The 21912-nt window shown below is 34.0% G+C and overlaps 2 protein-coding genes, 1 long non-coding RNA gene and 1 pseudogene across 4 annotated transcripts; 2 read left to right on the forward strand and 2 right to left on the reverse strand.

Moving 5' to 3' along the window:
* Positions 1-1645: 1645 nt before the first annotated feature.
* On the forward strand, positions 1646-12771 carry LOC117914254 (probable serine/threonine-protein kinase At1g54610). The gene is made up of 7 exons (XM_034829503.1): positions 1646-2369; positions 2610-2894; positions 3113-3430; positions 4951-5178; positions 7203-7303; positions 10429-10546; positions 12117-12771. Exons 1-7 carry the CDS (start codon positions 2025-2027, stop codon positions 12447-12449), a joined length of 1728 nt encoding a protein of 575 aa, XP_034685394.1. The 5' UTR covers positions 1646-2024; the 3' UTR covers positions 12450-12771.
* Positions 11258-11346, reverse strand: LOC117915484 (annotated as a pseudogene).
* An 853-nt stretch (positions 12772-13624) lies between the features above and the next one.
* Positions 13625-14842, forward strand: LOC117914255 (cuticle collagen 1-like). 2 transcript variants are annotated; one of them, XM_034829505.1, is made up of 2 exons: positions 13625-13958; positions 14321-14842. In XM_034829505.1, the coding sequence occupies exons 1-2, from the start codon at positions 13840-13842 to the stop codon at positions 14643-14645; spliced, it is 444 nt and encodes a 147-aa protein (XP_034685396.1). In that variant the 5' UTR covers positions 13625-13839; the 3' UTR covers positions 14646-14842. The 2 variants fall into 2 exon arrangements, with proteins under 2 accessions (XP_034685396.1, XP_034685397.1); XM_034829506.1 differs by lacking the exon at positions 13625-13958 and adding an exon at positions 13967-14079.
* A 3753-nt stretch (positions 14843-18595) lies between these two features.
* Positions 18596-20257, reverse strand: LOC117915130. The gene is made up of 2 exons (XR_004651368.1): positions 19829-20257; positions 18596-19320 (listed from the first exon to the last, which is right to left on the reverse strand). It is a non-coding gene; the product is annotated as an uncharacterized LOC117915130 (long non-coding RNA).
* Positions 20258-21912: the final 1655 nt, after the last annotated feature.

Genomic DNA, 21912 nt, shown 5'->3' on the forward strand with positions numbered 1-21912 from the left:
AATACTTAACCCCAACAAGTACTATTTAATTTTAAGTTATATTTAAAATTAAGTAAGAATAACAAATATTTCATAAGTAGTTATTTGGTAAATTAAGGTGGTGTTTGTTTTTTTTGGCTTTTTACTGAAAGTAATTTAGTTTTAGAATTTAAGTTGTTTATTTTTTTATTTTTTCATGACTTATTATAAACTTTTTATTAAATAGAAAAAGTCAAAATATGTAATTTTTTCTAAATAGAAAAAATAATATATTGATTTTTTTTACTTTCTAATACTTAATATAAATAAAATATTATAAAAACAAACAACCTAATATTTAACACTACTAAGCATTAAAGTTCTATTTAAAATTAAGTAAAAAAATAAACACCACCTAACTTAACAACTTAAAGCGACTTAATAACTTAATTTAGCTAATTAAGTAAATTAAATATATTTGGTAAAACAACTCAATTATATGATTTAAGGTAAAAAAAGACTTTAAAATAATAAATAAAAACAATTAATTAATTTTTAAATATACATATTCATTTTATTTTTTTACCCTCAATAATACCTTTACAATTTCATTGTTATTCTAAAACTTCCATTGCTACTCAACCTTTTTTTGTCTTATTTATAATTTATGATGATAAATATGTTAATTTAATGATTTAAAATAAATTTTAAATTGATTTTATTAAACAAGTAAAATGAAGTAATAAGTTTTAAATTTATAATGTAACTAAAATTTAACTTAAATGATTAAATAATAAGTATTGAGTTTTATCGAACTATGTAATTATAATTTTATTTGCTTTTGTTTAGTATTTTTCATAATAAAATCAAAATTGGTAAAAAAATTATTTTTAAATATAATTTTTTTTAGTATTTTCCTGAAATTAAATACACATTTATTTTGAAGACATCGATTGTAATATAAGATAAGGTTTTTAACAGAAATTAGTTAGTAGAATTTGACAGCACATCTCAATGAATTATTCAATTAAATAACGTTGGCCCAAATCTCAACAGGGGCAGAAATCAAAGAATTTCAGACTGCTGCCAAAAACAACATCCATAGAAGTAATAAAATACCCGCAAAACAATTCATACAAGTCTTTAAATATTGGAATCAGTCAAAATCAAATAGAATACATGAGAGAAATTGAAGCTTTGTAGTCACTCCACTGCAGTGCAGTTCACGAGTCATGCTCGACTCCTCCTTAACATTTACATTCCAATTTAATTTTTTTTTTTTTTTTTTACCATTAAAACTATCAAGCTTAATGAGAATTTCTTTCCTAATTTTATTAGATGTTCCAAAAACCTATCCACGTGTCACAATGCAATTGGGCGACAATATTAGGAGACAGAGGGAAACAGGGGTGTGTAACGTGTGTTCCCCTGGATGTGGACCCCATCAGAACATGTGAGAAGGTTTAGAGAAGTGGCGAGCACTCATTGGTTGGTTCAGGATAAACAAGTACCGCCTTCCTCACTGGATACGTGTTAGGAGCGAGAGAGAGGGGCTTTGACTTGCGGCGATGGGGTGCGGTTGGGTTGGGTACAGTTTGGGAAATTACCACTATCTTCCTCATGCTGAGCCAGTCACAGTCATAGTCACAGAGTTAATAAAAATAAAAAATAAAATAAAAAAAAGACCAGTGAGTGAGAAAGTAGAAGGTAGAAAGTGGAAGCAGATCCACTCCATATAGCTCTCTTCAAAGTCCTTCAATTCACTGAACCTCAGATAAATCTCAAACTTTTTTATTTTTTTTTTCTTTTTTTTTCTTTCTCTTCTTTAACATCAGATCAGCAATCTCCACCATCACACCACCCAAAAAAAGCCCTAAAAAAGCTACTTGAATTTCACTGTTCAACTTTTTCTTTTTTGTTGCCTCATTTTTTTGACTGCGCTTGCTAAACAAATCATTACTTTGTCGGGGAAAAGGACCTAGGGTTTGATTCTTGAGAAATATTAGGGTTTGGGTGGTGGGAGTGTTTGGATGCCGGGAAAATGTGGTGAGAAATGAGGGTGAAAAATGGGGTGCGTGTTTGGAAGAGAGGTTTCGGCCAAGAGAGTGGTGGAGAGGAGGGAAGACAGGGATGTGGCAGCGGCGGAGGCAGCAGCAGCGACGGTAGCAGTGGTTAGGGTTGAGAAGGAGGAGGTGAGGAACGGCGGTGATCGCAAGGAGGAGGAGAAGGAGGGAAGTGTGCGTTCCAGGAGGCGATCGGGGAGGCCGAATCCTAGGTTGAGCAATCCTCCAAAGAATGTTCACGGCGAGCAGGTGGCTGCCGGGTGGCCGTCTTGGCTCTCAGCGGCCGCGGGCGAGGCTATCAATGGCTGGACGCCTCGCCGGGCTGATACGTTTGAGAAGCTTGATAAGGTGAGGCTTTATTAGTTTCTAATCGTGGAACCGTTTTGGAGCCAATGGTTTGTGTTTGGTTGATGAGAAAATGTAGGATAGAAAAACCATAATTTAGACTATTAAGATTATTGTTATTTAGAAAAAGATGTTCCTAATATAGCTATTAAAAAAAAAAAAACTACCATTAACGCCAAGAATTGCATTCTTATTTTCTTTCTTGGCCACTGATACTTATTGTGTTAATCTTTTATTGATCAGATTGGGCAAGGCACATATAGCAACGTATACAAAGCTAGGGATACTTTGACAGGGAAAATTGTGGCATTGAAGAAGGTAAGATTCGACAATTTGGAGCCAGAGAGTGTAAAGTTCATGGCTAGAGAGATTCATATTCTAAGACGGTTGGATCACCCAAATGTGGTAAAATTGGAAGGTTTAGTGACTTCAAGGATGTCCTGTAGTCTATACCTTGTATTTGAGTATATGGAGCATGATTTGGCTGGACTTGCTGCAAGCCCAGGGATCAAGTTCACAGAACCTCAGGTTGGATTCGGTTATTTTTATTACCGGCTTTTATGTGCTTATTTGAAAATACATATAATTGGTTGAATTTTGTATTGGTTGGATAAACATTTTGAAGTCAAAATACATGTCATTGGTAATTTTCTATCAGTTGGATAAACATTTTGAAGTTGGGTGCTTATTTCTTATTTTTATTTATTTATTTATTTTTGCGTGCATTATATGTTTGGACATGGCAGGTCAAATGTTACATGCATCAATTATTATCAGGGCTAGAACACTGTCATAATCGCAATGTGCTGCACCGTGATATTAAGGGGTCAAATCTTCTTCTTGACAATGGAGGAGTTCTCAAGATTGCTGATTTTGGTCTGGCTTCTACTTTTGATCCTAATCATAAGCAGCCCATGACTAGTAGAGTGGTTACTCTATGGTATCGGCCACCAGAACTGCTTCTTGGGGCCACCGAATATGGTGTAGGTGTGGACCTCTGGAGTGCTGGCTGCATTCTAGCTGAGTTATTGGCCGGAAAGCCTATCATGCCTGGTCGCACCGAGGTAACTTCAACAATATATATTTAAAATGAGTTGTTCCATTGCTTTGAACTTTTAGTTGCATTATTTGGGCTGTTTGTTATGGCGAGGTGGTTATTCTTGCTTTTAGTGTTTGCAGCAGCTTATGCACTTGTATTGTTCATTTTTGGTTGTAAAAGTATGTTCTGATTGGCAAAATGATAATTTTCACCTGCTCCAAATCAGATCAACCTTTTCTTTTATGAAAAGAAATAGAATATGCCATTGGCGATTACTGTATCCACTCTCTCGCCTCTATTGGAAATCTGTGCAAGCTTAGATCAGTTAGAAAATTCTCACTTTGAATGAAGAAAAACACGGATATTTGTATTTTTTAGTCTGATAATATTAAAAAGGAGAGAAGGTTGAAAATGAAATTTGAGAGAAGGGTTTGGTTAAGTTTCATAAATGGAGAGATGATTTTAAAGGACTTAGAAAGGATTAAGAAGATTAAGGAGAAATTGTTAATAACACTATTTATGATTGTAATGTTGATAGACTGATGTGGCTGAACGTATAGTTCTTTTTCTATCATATTGTAATACCTTTTGCTTAAAAATTTGGAAACTGTACTTAGCTAGAATATTGGAGATAATTCATAGGGTTATAGAGCAGACTTCCCTGCAAAATTGTAAAGGGACAAAATTTTTAAATTTTTTTTTTTAGATAAGTAAGGATATGCATTAAAAAGGCAAAACGCCGCAAAGCATACAGGAAGTATACAAGGCAACTTAAGCCTCAAAAAAACAAAGACAAAGAATCGCCTCCCTCTAAGTGGAAGCAATCCACTCTAAGAAGCCTATAAGGGAGAACGCCTCCTCTCCTACGACAAAATTTTAAAATTTAAGTGACAAGAACAAGAAGCCTGGGTAGAATTATGAGATAGCAATTTATACCTCTAAAATCCTTAAGATTTTAATATTGAAACACAAATAAAGTCCAAATCAAAGCTTTGAGCATACCCCAAAAAAATACCCTTCTTAGCAGGAACATTTTCATGAATGATAAACTTTGGGGAAGTCCCCACTATTGATATCATAGGAGTCATCGTCTATGAAGGGCTCATTATTTTTCCATCTTCTAGATAGGAGGGACCTGATTTCTTCTCTACTCAATACTCAACTCTCCTCATCCCAATACTTTTTAGACAGGGAGTTGTCAATCATCACCTTTTCTTTAGAGTTCAGGGTAAATGTAGTAAGTAAGCTTATATCGTTTCACATATTTGTGTAAAGCAAACATTTTCAACTTTACATGTGTTACGTTTTGAGGCACATGGTTTGGGATCTACTTGGCATTTGATGTTGGTCTTGAATGTAAACTATATGCTCTAGTAATATCTTGATGTGCATATCGTTAAATCGCAGGCTGCTTGTTCAGTTATGTGAGAAAGAGAACAGTTCCAAGGGTTTGTTGAATTTTCTAGGTGTTTGTGGTGGACCCAATTTTGAAACAAGAGTACAGCTGCTTCTATTGCTGCTAAAAAATTTCTTTTGTGTGCTCAGGTGGAGCAGCTACACAAGATATTTAAGCTATGTGGCTCTCCTTCTGAAGAATACTGGAAAAAATCAAAGTTGCCGCATGCAACCATATTTAAGCCTCAACAATCATACAAGCGATGCATAGCAGAGACATTTAAGGATTTTCCAGCATCATCATTGCCCCTAATTGAGACACTTCTTGCAATTGATCCAGCTGAACGTCAAACTGCCACTGCTGCATTGAGGAGTGAAGTGAGCTTTTATATTCAATTATCAGATTGTCTTGCTCCTCACCAAGCATTAATTTTCTTTTTGCAATATAGGGCTCTATATGGCTACATTCTTTTTTCTATTTGTCTATTTCAAACTAAGATACTTATCGAATGATACTTTTAGCCTTCATGCTGGGTCCATTTAATGACCAAAAAAAGGAATCTCTATTCTAAAGCCCTAGCAATGCATGACTTTGCTCATTTATTAATGTGCTCTAATAATTCTATTTTATCTGCCTATCATATATTCATGTATGAATATATGTGTATAGTACATCTGCATTTCATGAACAAAGATGGTTAAATAGAGAGCTCCCCCCCCTTTTTTTTTCTCTTTTTTATTTTTGGCTTTGGACTATTTTGTCTGAATATAGTAGGTGGTATTTGGAAAATAGGCATCTTCTAGAAGCATGTGATTGCTTTTATCATTGAGGTTTCTTTAGTTATAGGTACAACCCAAAATTCTGGACTTCCTTAAACTTAGGATTTCTCAGAACTAACTAACTACACTGTCAATTAAAAATATCAAAAACTGCATCATATTTCAAAGCTAATCGTGGAAAATGGTTGAATCTTGTTATGGAAATACAAGCTTAAGGATGGTTTGGAATACTAAATAGGGCTTTTGGATTCCCATTCTTATTTCCCCTTGTTAAGATTTTGTCAGTAATGTCTGACATAGTTTTAGCTACATGCCATACTGGCAATACCCGTTTTTTTTTTTGCTAAGTAGTCCCACATTGGTTGAAACCATTCTGGCCCCTTGGATGAGTCTACAAACCTTACCCTGTAACTTGAGGACTTTGAATATCTGGTGATTCTGGTTGCTTGATTAGTTTCTTTTCTGGCAAAGCAATTTCCAGAAAGATTGTTTGCCAATTTTTTTATGTTTTCACAGTGATAACATAAGTAGACCCACCCCACCCTCAGATGGTTATCAAAATAGCTACCATCAGGCTAAAGCAATAACTTTTGTTTGTATCTTGGTCCCTCTAGAATAAATTTTTTACTCTTGGCTCCCAGAAATAAATTTCTATCTCCACCACTGGTGAAAAGGTTGAATATAGAAGTGTAGGAAGTAAATAGTTAACCTGAGCCAATTTATTTGGCTGCTCAATCTTGGACTTGAATTAACCTCAAGCTGTAGTTGAACTTCCTCCAAGCTCAATAATCCCTGTTCACTTCTTGTTTATATAGATTTGCAAAGCGTGAACTCATGAATCATTCTAATCCATCATATTTATCTGTCCAGTATTCAATACTATATAAATGCAACACAGGCCCCTCAACATACAGAGAGCTTACTCAGTGCTTTGCCATACCTGTTCATACTGACACTGCATTGAACTTTTGTAATTGCATTTTTTGTGTTAGGTACTTCTAGGATTTTTTTTTTCTTTTTCATACTGACATCACATTGAACTTCTGTACATATCTTCTTTGTGTAAGTTACTCTGGATCTCTCTCTCTTGATTTTTCTGAGTTACTTTTAAGAATATTACAACCACACAACACTGTACATGAAATTTAATAAGCCTGATTTAATTTACCTTTTGGATCTTTGTTTTGGAATTGAGGACTTTGTGGTGACTATAAGAACGGCTCACCTTTCTTGCACCTTCAAATCCATTTTCAATGAATTGTTGGTTCTGATCAACAGAAAAAAAAAAAGAAAAAGAAATGAGAGAGAGAGAGAGAGAGAAGGGAAGGAAAAATCTAGCCTAAACTTAGGTTTTTGGATTGCTGAATGAGCCTTTGATAACAAATAGAAAGGTTAGCTTATTGGTTTTGGTCAATTTCCACAGTGTTGATATAGGTGTATTTTCTAGGAAAACTAATATTTGAAGTATAGGTTTTAGCTTGGAAACTGAGTTCACATGGTCCTATTTTGGGGATAGATTTTCTTTTAGAATTTAATCTGCATGGCTTTCTGGTTAGATTGTGTTATCCCCTGATCATTTATTAAATATTTTTCACTGTGATTTGCTGTTTACTGCCTCACAGTTCTTCACAACCAAACCTTATGCTTGTGAGCCTTCCAGCCTTCCAAAATATCCTCCCAGCAAGGAGATGGATGCTAAATTACGGGATGAAGAAGCCAGAAGGTGTGTGGACAATTTCAGTTTTTAATTGTGCTAGCTTCAATTTCTGGTTGTTTTTTTCACTTCATTTTGGACATTCTGCTTATAAGGTGACATAACTACTAAAATTTAGAGTACATTTGGATGGAGGATTGGGAAACTCCAAACTGTAAAGTCCGTTTCTTGAGTTATTAGTTATTTATTTTTGATAAGCACGCAACATATGCATATGTCGACAAAAAGCGCCTCAACAAAAGCACACCAAATGTTTCTTGAGTTAATAAGCAAAGAGATGTTAAAATCCTTGAGCTTTTTTTGGTTCACTCATATCTCAACTAGGAAATGAGTATCTTATATGCAAATGTAAGAGTACCATGTTTGTTGCATATAACTTTGTAAAGTTCTAGGTTGGGTTTGGTGTGGAAAATATTTTCTAGTTTTCATCTCTTTTTTATTTTTAAAAAAAGATTTATTTATTTATTTATTTATTGGCAATAAAGTGCTACCAGTAATTTTCAAATGATCTTTGATTCTTTTCGTTCTATATTGTAAAGAAAAATGCACAAAGGAAGGGCTCTCCGTACCTTCTTTCACCTTTTTCTCACAAAGGATCCATGTCAACCTGAAAGAGTTTCTTTGATGGTGGAAGATAACACCTAAGATAAGTTAAATTAAGAGAACAAAAACTGCCATAAAATCCTTGTCTTGGCACAATAAATTAGGATGTGATCAATGGATTCTTCGTCGACTTTACAAAGAAATCATCTATTGACCAACGTGATAGTTTTCCTTAACCCACCCTCATATCCATCTCTCACTTTGCAAGAACTCCACATCCCTTATTCCTTCCCATTTTTCCCACCTATAACTTGCTTCTAGAGAACTTCCTTTTCAGATGCATATCACAAACTCCACTTATAAAGGACCTTGTTAAGCAAAGAAAAACATCTAACACCCAAGCCCCTCTTCCTCTTGTTTGTGCAAATAATTGGCCACTTCACTAAATGCGTTTTTTTCTCTAATGCCCTACCTTTTAAATCTTCTTTAGCCTTAATTTGAATTTCCTAGGAATGCTAAATAAGGATATAAAATAGATGGACAAGCTAGATAACATGCTCTATTGGAGAGATATTGTCTTTTCCATGTTGCTAGCCTTCTGCGAAACTGCTCTTGCACCTCACCCCAAACCGCCATTGATTTAAAAGGGGGCTCCTAAAGATAAACCCAAGTAAGTAGATGGAAGCTCTCCCACCTTTCATCCAATCTCAAAAGGCCAACTCCTCCATGTTATTCGTTATTCCCTTTGGAATGAACTCACTCTTCTCTAAGTGTATTTTTAGCTCAAAGATGGGTCAAACCATATGATCAATCAACTTAAATGAACAATTTGATGTAGAGAAGCCTCATAAAAAACAATATTATCATTAGAAAATAAAAGGCCCCCTCTCCACCTCTCACTCTCATCCTAAATCTTGATAAGTAGCCTTCCCTCCCTAGCCTTCTTAAGAAGACAATTGAGGACCTTCATTACTAACTCAAATAAATAGAGAAATAAGATTCCCTTGTCTTGAGCCTCTAAATCTTTGGAAAAAGCCAAAAAGGAATGCCATTAATAATAAAGAAAACTTTAATTTTGAAAACACTTTTGCCCTATTTGGTAACTATTTTCGAAAGCAGTTCTTAAAAACAATTTTTGAGAATAGTTTTTGGAAATTATTCTTTGATGTTTTGTAGAACCCAGTCTGTTTGGAATCTGAAATGTTTTTAACCTATTTATTTATTTTTAAATATGTTTTAAAAAACACCCTATTTTTTTAAGAATAGAAAAGGGAAAATAGATTTTTGATTGTCAAACTTGTTTTCCAGTTTTTTTGTTTTGGAGAACAAAAAACTGTTCTTGAAAATAGTTGCCAAATAGACTCTTATATTTCCAATGTTTTTCTTTTCTTGAAAGTGTGTTTGCTTGAGGAAAGTGATAATTGTTTAGAAAACATTTCACTTTCACAAAAAAAAATTTAATACACTAGATGTTAGCGTTTTCACAGTTGACCTTTTTTTAACTCACTTCCCTAGAAAATGGAAGTGGATTAATGTGTTCAAACATGTTCACACTTGCATTTTTTTTAATTTAAAAAAGAAAAGAAAAATAGAGAACATTCTAAACAAATGAAGCCTTAATTTTCTTAGATATGGTGTCTATCAAAGTTAATAAAATTTCATCTCTATGTAAGATTTGGTTTTTTTTTTTCTTCATTCCTTGAAAATGAAGATAAAAGGTAGGTGGAAAACTTATTTTTAGTTTTTCTTTATTTATAACTCGATCCAACTTTTACAAATATTTTTTTAAAATCATTATTTTTACTAATATTGAGTGGTTGCCATGTAAATTTACATTATTTTCCAAGATAATAAAATGCCATTATGGGACATAAAATTTGGCTGGAATTTAAAATTCTCAAATTTAACCAAACTAAATAAATTTTATAATCATTACATTTCAGGAATTTATTTTGGAAGTATGATTTTCATTCTCAAGTTTAGACGTTAGCAAATCAAATGTACCCTGAAGGATGTGAGGGGATAGGATTGGAGGATCCAATCCTTAGTTTAAAAATGCACCTACCAATTGATTGGAACTTAATATATCTATCCAACTGTAGAATTTTCAGATCAAGGTATTTTTATTCCTTTGACTTTAGATTTCTGAAGAAAAGTTGGAATGCGTCATATGAACAAGGCTTATATTGTCATTCAAATGCTAGGAGAACTGGATTTTGTCCAACAATTAGAAACAATAAGACAAATAAACTAATGAGAAATTTGATAAGGAAACTATTGTCAACAGCATTTTGATATCTCTAGCACATAACTAAAAAATGGTTTTTTCATAATTTGACCTCACGAAGAATTTCTTTATTTAATAGGTTTTTTGTGTCTGTTTTGTATGATTAAAGATTTTAGAGGTTTAACTTCCCTTCCATCTACTGGAATTTCCCCTTAGATATTAGTTATTTGATCTCATTGTCATTTACTTGTATGATTGATAAGATGACGTTTCATGAATATGCATGTACATATATTTGTGTTCTACTTATTTTGCATCTTTTCCTCCCTCTCTAATTTGATGGAGACAAACCTCATGACTGTAGATTGAGAGCTGCTGGCAAAGCTAATGTAGATGGAGTGAAGAAAACTCGTACACGTGATCGAGCTGTAAGGGCAATGCCTGCTCCAGAAGCCAATGCTGAGCTGCAAGCCAATCTTGATGTATGTCAGATGCTATTCTTTTCAGCAACATTTCTTCATACTTAGGTTATTTGTTATCACATCAATATGTTGAGACTCTTTTAGTTTCTTGGGAAAAATTAGTTTTAGATCAGTAATATTTTCCACTAGATGCCTTGCAGTCCATTACTTTAGTACAAAATTGTGGAAAAGTACATTTTTGTTTTATACCATACTGTAGGATATGAAAAAGATGCAAGTGCCTGGCATGAAGAGATGTACATGCCTTAATTGATGTGATTCATGACCAATACACTCTGGGTTTATTTCAATGGTAGTATCCTCTATCAATGAAAGCTAGTTGTACCCACCCTCTTCCAATTGCCTCCACAGCCCCTCCTCAAATCCATTCCTCACGCCACAAGGACACCATCTTGCTTCTTCTTCCCAAAACTACAATAACCCGTCTTCCATAGAGGCTTCCTTTCAAAGGCAAATCTCCAACTCCACTTGCCAAGAAGTCTTGTTTGATTTTTTGCATGCAATTGTCTCTTCCACATTGTTAGCCTTTTTTGAGACCTCCCTTCTGCCACCACTCAAAGATTTATTGGGGTGTCCAAAGGAAGATCTAAGTATCGAGGAACTCCCCTACCACATCTCAATGTAGAAACCAACTCCTCCACATTAGTTACCCTTCCTGACCCAAACTTCTTCAAGTTGACTGTCAGTTATAACTAACTGCCTCAAGCCACATGGGAGTGCAACTTTTTATTTTTGATAGGTTATTCTTGTATAAGAGCAGATACTACACTTGATCTTAGCCAGAAAGCTGAGAAAGATATAATAGTTAGATGCTAAATTTGCTAATAGTTAGCATCACAGAAAATAAGAGAATTGTTAGCAGATAAGAGATGAGACACCTCCACCCTTACCACCTCTCCCACCCACCTTGAAGCTTGATGAGAAGCACCCTTTGGTAGCCCTTTTCAGAAGGCAACTGAGAGCTTGTATAGCCAAAACAATCAAATAGGAAGAGAGGGGGGTCCCATGTCTCAAACCCCTTGTGCTCTGAAAAAAGCAACGGGAATCCCATTAATTAACATTGAAGATTTGCAGAAGTTATGCACCATGTAATCTAGTTGACCAACTTCTGGCCAAAACTCATATTTTTTCATCAGAAGTTTAAGAAACCTTAATTATCATGTGTGTGCATAAGCCTTCTCCATGTTCAGCTTATAAATAGCACCACTAGTTAAGCTCTTCAACCTTGAATCTATGGCCTCATTTGCAATAAAAATCTTGTCCAAATGTGTTAACCCTCTACAAAAACAAGTTAATGGTTATATATTACTCTTCCCACAACCTTCATGAGTCAATTAGCCAACACCTTTGCTAGACATCTATAATAGAAATGCATAAAGAATTTTGTTTTTTCTTTTGCTAATTTAGAGGTATATGAACTGGTTTCATAGTTAAATGTTCATACTGCTGGCAAGTGTGTATTTACATGTTTTTCATCATGTGGCTCCATATAATTTTGTTGATCAAGTTGGTTCTGATACTTGTAGTTTGTAGATTTTGATTGCTGTCTTATATCTCCATTTCTAAACAGAGGCGACGTCTAATAACTCATGCAAATGCCAAGAGCAAGAGTGAAAAGTTTCCTCCCCCACACCAGGATGGAACCCTTGGCTACCCATTGGGTTCTTCACACCACCTTGATCCAGTCTTTGATCCTCCTGATGTCCCATTCAGTTCCTCCAATTTCACATATTCAAAAGCACCCATCCAAACGTGGTCAGGCCCACTGGTTGATCCTGCTGCTGTAGGTGCTCCAAGGAGAAAAAAATATATGGCAGGTGATGGGCATACACAGTCAAAGCAACCAAAGGATTCTCATAGAGATAAGAATTCTGCTCGGGTCAAAGAGAAAGAAGGCATGTAACATATTATTTCTAGTTTTGTTGAGAATCAATTCATGAGGCTGCAAATGCTGCAGCGGATCCAGAGTGTCCTAAGTTCCAGCGGGGAAAGCCAGCCAGTCAACTTCAACAGAGAGGTAAAATATCTTGTATTTCATTTTTCTATTTTATGTTATATTTTTTCCTTTGGAATGTTGAGAAGATTCGCAAGTATTGTATATTTTTTATTATTTATCCCTTTGTGTTGAAAACTCTATTTAGGTTAGTGAAAATTTAATAAACTTGTCACGAGAACCCAATCTTGTGTTTGATGTTGTCCTTTAAATCTGTTACTTGTTGAATTCAGCTACTGTCTTCCAAGCTCAATGAAATACTGTCTGTTTTTACCTTTTCCAAGTTCTGAATTCCAGTGGATCCATATAGCCAGGGTTATGCTGTTCTCGTCACGGTAGGGTATTGTTTTCCTTAGTAATGTAACTACTGAGACTGGCCCAAGAATCAAGATCTTAGGCCCTGTTAATGGACCAGAACTGTACTGCCCCAGTGCGGATCCTTGAGCCTGATTTAAATTGGCCAATACACTTTGTGAAAGGAAAGTGCACTCTTTCGCTGTCAAGGCACTAAGAAGAAAGTGATGGAAGACGTCTGCACTGGAATGATTGTTAATGTTTTTTCCATCGTGCCCCGAAGGTTTTTTCTCGTGGAAACTACCAATCAAATCCGTGATTCTCAGAGGCAAACTTAAAATTCACTCCTATGGTTTATCAGCGCGGCCTCTTCCCAAACTCTGATAGTGAGTCACTGCATAATTTTCTTCAGACACTTCCGTTTCAGGGCAAGAAATGAATCTTAATATTAGATTTATTTGTTTTAGTGAAAGGGGACTGCAAAAGGAAGTGGTTAATGCCAAGTTTTGAATCCAACTGTTTGAGCAGACTTTCCAACAAGACATAAAAGGAAGAGAGAAAAAAAGGAACGATACGTAAGGTGAGAAGCAGTTTTGACTGTTGGAAAGAGTTGAATGAGTTGCCACACCAATCAAAGTGGCATGCCCATCTAACTTCATTATTAACAACCTTTCTATCTGGGCGAAAGAAAAAGGAAGAGCAGTAGGTCGAAGAGGAAGAGCGGTTGCCTTTTGAAAGGCAGATCCCCAAAACCAAAACCTAGAGTGTTGTATAAAACCTGTCAGCTGGTCAAACATCAAAAAGACTACACATGGACATATCACCATTCCCCTCTATATATTGCGAATGTCCACAGTCCAATCTCCCTACACCTTCAACCCACACACACTTACACAGTTAATACAAAAAATCTACCTCATCTCAGCTTCCACCGCACACCTCTCTTTCTCCTTCGCAACCACCACCACCTGAAAGGGCTGATCAATTTGCATTTTGGGAAGGCTAAATGAGACCACCACCCGGGCCACCAGGGCCACCCGGTCCACCCGGTCCACCTGGTCCATTATTTCCAGGGGGCTTTCTCGGTGGTTTTGTTAATGGCTTGTGCTCCACTGTATCTTCTTGGTTAGTATCATTCCTTTCATCTTCTACTCTGTTTATATCGTTAGTATCAAAACCCCGACTGTACATAATGGAGTCACTCTCTCCCATACCCTTAGGTTTCTTCAACTGGGGTTTGATAAAGGTGAGATTGATGATTTTTACCAGTAACCTAGCAAGTGCATGGCTGATTATTCACTTCTTTAGGCAAAGCTTGTTTATTACAACGTATTTTATATTTTCTAAATTGTTTCTTTGACAGATTTCACAATCATCTCAATTTGAATACTGTATCTAGTGAGAAAACTCGGCATCATTGCGTTAATTTGTGCGAAGACTACGGAAAATTTTCTTCATAACCTACTCTTTGTATTATGCTTTTGCAGCTTCTACCTCTTGTGCTGTTGCTGCCTACTGCAAGACTGCTTCGGTGGTCCTCCCCAGCCGGCTGGGCCACCTGGGCCTCCTCCCCCACCCCCTTCTGCACCTCCTCCGCTAGCACCTGGGCCTCCTCTTCCGCCTGGTCCGCCTCTGGGACCCTTTTTCGGTCCACCAGACCCACCAGGACCTCCTGGACCACCTGGTTTCCTACCAGGACCTCCTGGCCCACCTGGTTTCCCACCAGGACCTCCTGGCCCACCTGGTGGCCCACCAGGACCTCCTGGCCCACCTGGAGGCCCACCAGGACCTCCTGGCCCACCTGGATGGTGACAGGGGCCCTCAACTTCTAACCCATATTTCACCTTATTTGCTAGAGATGTGTGTATTGAGAGTTGAACCAGTTTTCTTGGGTTTCTCTCTTTCTATTAATGTCCTCTAATTTTATATATCATTTTATGAATCATGTAAAAGTTTACTGTTTGAAAAATATGGATGAATTGAGAGCCTAAAAAATTGGGTTTCATGGAGAATATATTTTGGGGAAAATAATCCTCAAATCATGCACTAAAATAATAACTTTCTAAAAATATTCTTCAATCCATTGAAAGTGGGTTGTCACCTATTCAAGGCAATTTGACAATTATACTTAATTAGACCTCGCATATATAATTGTTACATCACTCAACACTACTTCAAACATGTTACGGACGATAATAATATTATTTTTATCTAAAAATAATAATGTTAGTGAAAGTGTTATTATAGGTAACATAATACATCGGCTTATTTAGTTTTTTATTGTCGTTGTTATGATTTTGACATTAATCATTAAATAATATGCCAAAAAAATGCACATAATGTACTTTATAAAAACATTATTTATTAAAAAAATAAAAACAATTTTAATGGTTTTAAATTTTAATTAAACAAAAATGTGTGTTGTGTTTTTTTTACATATTTAATTAAAAAATATTAATTTCTTTTTTATTCTTTTTAAATATCATATAATATGATGAGAATTGTGAATTTTATATTTAAAAATTTAATGCAAACTATGGACCTGCGTTTTTCACGTGCGTCTCCACTTGAATGGTGAGACTCACTTATTATTTATTTGGTAAAAATTTGATTTTTTAAAAAAGACTTGGAGTCGCCACATATTTTTATTTTATTTTTTTTAAAAGGAAAACAAAATAAGAAAGAAAACCTTGTGTGACTCCTTATTTGGAAAAGATATGTCTACAAAAATCGAATCTGGATCTGAAGGTTAAGTTACCTATTAGGAAGGTACAATTGTTAGTTGTAGCACCCTTCTAAGCCCATATACATACGGTCTCTACTAAACGAATTAAATAAATTATGACAATTAATTAATTAATCGTGGACATCAAGATTTAAAGAATGAAACAATATACACAAAGATGATGACAAAATAAAATTATAAGAATGTACAAAACAAATGACAATAGAATTATGAAAATTGATTTATTGAACTAATTAGAAAAAAAAATATTTGAAAGAATTAGTTTTCAAGAAATTTCAAATGATTTTATTAAAAACAATTTTGAATTAGTGATTTTGATTTATTTATTTACAAAAAAGAAGTTTCAATTTATTTTCAATTAATGATTTGATTCAAATTTCATTTGTATTTAATTTTTTAAAAAAAGTTATTTGCAATTATCAAAAGAATTTATTACAAAATTTCAATTCGGCAACAAAAATTATTTTTACTTGCTTTTACTATAAATGAATGATTTTTTACAATTTTATTTAAAAAATTATTTTGCTTTATTTTCATTTAAGAAAAGTAACTTATACAAATTATTAAAAATATATATATAACTTTATTTGTAAAAGAATTTTTAATTAAAAAAAAGACTTTTATAGCTTTATTTACAAAAATATTAAAATTCAATCCAACTTTCTTAATAATAAAAAATTATTTAATAGAAAAGAGAATTTTTACAAAATTATTTAGAAAAATGTCTTAATCAAAATTCTTTGTATCATTATATTAAAAAAAAAGGGTATGAATTTTTTTTGTTAGCCTAAGGGTTCTCCTAATCAGGTTTTGATGATAACAAACCATGGTTAAATTACTAATTGGTTTGAATTGTAAAGAATCTCAGGTATTAATTTGAAAATTCATCAAATGACCTAATGTATACAAAATCGAGACTTTTGGAAGACCTTTAATCATAGGAAACAAATGTAATTTCATCAAACCTGAGTGCACTTAGGTTTTACATATCATTTCATGCATATTTGAAAACTCGGTTTATTATTTAAAATTACAATTTCATTAAAACCCGAGTTTTATTAAATGTGCTTTAGGCAAAATGTTTCAAAATTGACATATTAATTTACTTGAAGACCTTGTCTAAGTGTTAGAAAAGAAAAGAATTGAAAAAAATAGGTTTTTAGGGTCAAAAGGCTGAACTTGTCGAGGCACTGGCCAATCGACTCAACTGGCTAGGGCTACCGGTCAGCCAAAAGGCTGAACTAGTTGAGGCACTGGACAACTGACTCAACCGACCAGGGAATCGGTCGACTGATTGCCCTTGTCTAGTCGAGGTTCGATCGAGGAATGTTAAAAACATTATCTCTTATTCAGTAGTATTTCCTTCCTGATCAAGGTATCCTCCTTCCTTGTCGACCTTCGGTTGGGGTCCGGTTGAGGCAACGGTAACCTGTCAAAGCATTAAATGTTCCAACAACTAGTGAACCGATTGACCCCTAGCTCAACCGGTTAAGGCTGTTTTTTGTTTTTCTTGGCTCCCGAGGTTAAAAACTTATAAATTGAGAGCTCCGCTTCATTTATGATATAGAGAACATTTGCATTCAATTGTCTATCCACTTGTTTTTGCCTTAAAAGCTCTCATTTCTTTCTTGGTGCATTAAATCTACACTTGCATATCCTTTAGTGCACCTTTGTGTTTCATCCTAACTTTGATTTGTATTTGAGCTATCATTGAGTTAGGTTGAGGGATTCATTCTTATAAAAATTGAGTGTTAAAGCCTTTAAGTGAGTTGAAACTTGAAGAGATTGTGTAAGAGTCCATTGAAACCAAAATCCAAATGTAAAAGAGATTGAATGTTTGGTCAAGTTAGTGAAACCCTCACTCGATTAGGAGATTGAAGAGAGTGGACGTAGGCAAGGAAGTGTCGAACCACTATAAAATCTGAATTTGCTTCTTTAACTCTACATTTTTATTTTTGCTTCTATTGTGCTTGAATTTGTTGTGTTGAAAAAGATTTTGAAAAACCCAATCCACCCCCCTCTTGGGTGTTTTTCTCATTTAAGTTTAACCTTTATTTTTTCATTATTATTAAAAGAATAACTGAAGTTTGTATATAAAATGAGTGATTTAAATTTCCTAAAATACAATATTTCAATTTCGTTAAAAGAAAAAAAAAATAAAAGAAGATATTTGTTGAAAGTAAAAAAGGCCACTTTTCAAGGAATAGGATTTCAAAATTGCAAAGAAAGAAAAAAAAATTAGTTTATTTGATAAGAATTGCTTAGATTTTATAAATAAAAAAGTATTCATTTATTTATTTTATTAGGAAAATGACTTTAAATTTATTATTAGAAAAATGATATCATATTTCAACCAAATCTCCGGCTTTATTATAAAATATTAAAAAAGTTTCTTTTCATTATTATTAAAAGAATAATTGAAGTTTGTATATAAAAAGGGTGATTTAAATTTCCTAAAATACAATATTTCAATTTCGTTAAAAGAAAAAAATAATAATAAAAGAAGATATTTGTTGAAAGTAAAAAAGCCACTTTTCAAGGAATAGGATTTCAAAATTGCAAAGACAAAAAAAAAAAATAGTATATTTGATAAGAATTGCTTCGATGTTATAAATAAAAAAGTATTCATTTATTTATTTTATTAGGAAAATGACTTTAAATTTATTATTAGAAAAATGATATCATATTTTAACCAAATCTTCGGCTTTATTATAAAATATTAAAAAAGTAATAATAATCTCAAATATAATAAAAAAATTATGTTTTTTTTTTTTATAACAATATAAAATATAAAATTAATTAAATAAATGAACATTATATCGTGCACACTAATAATAAAATCCATGCTTACCAAACAAACACACAAAAAATAAATCAAAAGAAAAGTAAGATATTTACAAGGATACGTGCACAAATTGATGAATATACACAGTAAAAAAAATTGATATTTGCATTCATGAAAAAAAAAAAAAAAAAAACTGTATATACAAAAATAACACAGAATAAAACCAATATATACAAAAATAAATAAATAAATAGGAGGATATGGATAAACATACAACTTTACAGTGCAATCCCATTAGCATTGGTTCTCCATAACTTCCCAAATAAAGCTAAAAAAAATTACCAAGAGATTGAGAGAATTTAGAGCCATCTCCCCCCTCTCTTCTCAAGCTGCCAGTGATCATTTTTATCCCAAATTTGGTTTCACCAACTTTCTGTCTATGTCCATACCTTGCTTCAACCACCCTAACTGCTCTCATTTTGCTTTTCCCGTTCTCAACACAGTGTCAAAATATAAAAAAAATACAAGAAATGTCACAACCCATTGAAAATATTTTAATCAAACCCAATTTAATATCCAAAATATGCAAGCCCAAATTACATAAGTTAGCAACCTAAATGAATAACTATGCAAACCCAACATCTTAAATAAACAAATCAAGTCCAATTAAGAAAGCTGGCCCAACTTAAAAATGCAATCTAAATACCAACAAAACCAAAGCCCAAATAATATTGAAAGTAGACTTGAACCCAAATTCAAGCCCAAAACAATTACTATGTAAATCAAGATGGAAACTTCCTTTTTACCATTAATCTCACCTTGAAACCAAACAACGATGGTAGAAAGGATGACGATAAAGTTGAGCGGCATGGCGACCATGAGTCACTTGGCTAGAAGCAGAAAGGGATGAACGCTCTTTGAGGCAACCATGGACGCAATATTTCATATTAGAAAATCTGAGAGAATGAAAGCAAAAAGATGTAAGGAAAATAGAGGGAGAGAGAAAGAAAGAAAAAAGTGTGGCTGAAGGAGATTGCTAATTGGCAGTGGCGTTGCTAGTAGTGACACCACCGGTAGTGGCGCCGCCGGCTGTGGTGTCGCCGATAGTGAGAGGGGTAGTGTCGTGGGTATGAAAATGGGAAAGATGAGAAAATAAAATGTAAAGAAAGAAAGAAAATAGAAGAAAAATGAAAGAGAAGACCGGAGAGGCAGGTGTGAGAAAAATCGGATATAAATGAGAAGGTTAAGGTTTTGTTTTGAAATGAATTGTGGGGATTTGATGAAAAAAAAAACTCAAATTAAATCTCTAACAAAAATTGGATTTAAAAGTTAAAATAAATAAACCAAATAATCATTGACCAAAAGTCTTAAGATAAATAATATATATATATATATATAAACAAAAACAAAAACAAAAATAAAAATAAAAGAGTTTGAGACAAATTTTGAGGTCTACAAATATACCTCTCTTTGGTAGAGTTCTCGAGTGTAAGGAATGTGAGTGATGGAGTGGAATGAAAGTGTGAACAATGAGTGGAATGAAGTGAACTCTACCGAAGAACAAGAGAGATCCCAAAAGTGTCTTAGTGTAACTCGATCTCCCTCAAACTAAAACAGGAACAAAGGGGCTCTAAAACCTTAAAAAGAGGGTTAAAATGTATCAAGCAAGAAAATAAAACTCCTATGATGCCTCTAAAGTTACATTGTGGATCCATACTATCCCTGAAAAGCCTCCAAAGTGACTTGAAAATCAATATCAAAGTCGGGTAGCAGTCGAACCACCAAAAAGTATAAGAATAAGTACAAAGGGAAAAACCATATGTCTACTATACGAAAATAGGATGAAATATGAAGTTGTGAGGACAAAGTGTGCAAAAACTAGAGTCACCTAAATCTAAAGGAAAGGAAGGGACGCGGTCGCCATGACCGAAAACACTTAAAATAGATGAGAAGGAATAGGATTGCGACCGGATGCGGTCACAATGACCGAAATCACTTAAAGTTTTACTTTGTTTGGTGACAACCCACCTTTATGGCCGAAAGGTAATCTTGAAAGAATGCCTAAAATTATTATTTTAATGCATGATTAATGGGTTATTTTTTCTTACTCTCCATGATTTTCTCATTCTCAATGATTTTCTCATTTTTAGATTCTCAATTGATTCATATTTTTCAAATTGTAGACTTTTACATGATTATCCTTTAATTTTAAAGATATGTAGTATTTTATCAAAGGTTATTTTATTGTAACAATCGAGCTAAGGCACACGTCTTTTTAATTTTATAGAAAATAATATTAAATATCAATGAGGAAACTTAAAGGCAAAGGAACATCACATGAGCCACAGCGCATTGCTAAAACATTATCCATAGTCTATAGACTACATCATTTGTCTTCACTTCAATTCTCTAAACTTGTGAAGCAAGTATCTAAAAATAGGCCACTATTTCTTGCCTTGTATGAGAGTTGAAAGTGGTCTTTGAAGATAACATCTTGTATCATTCAAAAATTAAAAGAGAGAGGGAGGGAAGGAGAAGGAGGCAAAGGGAGGGAGGCACGGTAGACTATTATTGGGTGATGGGTATGGAAAGAGTCCTTCTTGCAGCCACATTTAAAAAATGATTTTCGGTCTAATTCAGGTGGCCAATGGATGGCCTTGGACTTCTCATCTTGATAATTCAAATTTGACAAGAGGCCTGAGGGGCATGAGAAAAGACACGTATATGTATAGTTATGAGGTGACAACAATATGTTAAAATATATGGGTGGGTTTGGCCTGGCTAGGTGGATGAAGTGGCACCTTTTTCCACAAGCCTCAGCAATACAGAATGATTGAGAGGTGACGGCCGCATGTGGTCATGGTGGAGCCACAAATAATTGAAAATGGGTATTATCCGAATCCATTCACTGCCAAGTGGAACTGGACGGTTGCCCACCCTCTCGGCAGGCACTGAATCACAATACCATATTCCTATACGTTTCAATTGCCTATTCCAAACAACTCAACCATTGAACAGGTATAGAATTAGGCACGTCTGCGCTGTGCTTCTTCAGGGAACCCATGTCCAAAAACAAGGAAACAAAACATTAAAGAAGCCCACTGCTGCCTCAATGCTTGGGTCTATAGTTTCTCTGGCTTTTCTTTCCTACTTTGGCATTTCCTTTGTTTGGGGGGACTCACACAACCATACCTTATTAAAAATAAAACAAAATTTTTAAGAACAGAAAGATTGCCTTTTCATAACAAGTGTAGAATGAAAAAGTAATCCCTAATACATATTTGAAGAATAATTTCTATATACTTATAAAAATATCCTTATTTATTAAATTGTTTTAAGGTTAAAAAGAAGTTAACCATAGTTTTAGAAAAATCTCTAACCCGTTTAATAGTGAATCCCAAAATTGGTTATGATGTATATAACATTTAGAAATTTTTATCATTAAAATATTAAAAAAGTTTAAACCCTTTTCTAAAATTATTATGAATCACACATTTTATGTGTTTTTTTTTTTAAATATTATAACTAAAAACGCTTCATAAAATAAC

This window comes from Vitis riparia, chromosome 5 (genome assembly GCF_004353265.1).
Source record: "Vitis riparia cultivar Riparia Gloire de Montpellier isolate 1030 chromosome 5, EGFV_Vit.rip_1.0, whole genome shotgun sequence".
Taxonomy (NCBI): Eukaryota; Viridiplantae; Streptophyta; class Magnoliopsida; order Vitales; family Vitaceae; genus Vitis; species Vitis riparia.

Coding starts and splice junctions, on each gene's coding strand:
- LOC117914254 (XM_034829503.1), top strand. CDS start 2,025: ATGGGGTGCGTGTTTGGAAGAGAGGTTTCGGCCAAGAGAGTGGTGGAG. Junction 2,370..2,609: donor CGTTTGAGAAGCTTGATAAG/GTGAGGCTTTAT, acceptor TTTATTGATCAG/ATTGGGCAAGGCACATATAG. Junction 2,895..3,112: donor TCAAGTTCACAGAACCTCAG/GTTGGATTCGGT, acceptor TGGACATGGCAG/GTCAAATGTTACATGCATCA.
- LOC117914255 (XM_034829505.1), top strand. CDS start 13,840: ATGAGACCACCACCCGGGCCACCAGGGCCACCCGGTCCACCCGGTCCA. Junction 13,959..14,320: donor TGCTCCACTGTATCTTCTTG/GTTAGTATCATT, acceptor ATGCTTTTGCAG/CTTCTACCTCTTGTGCTGTT.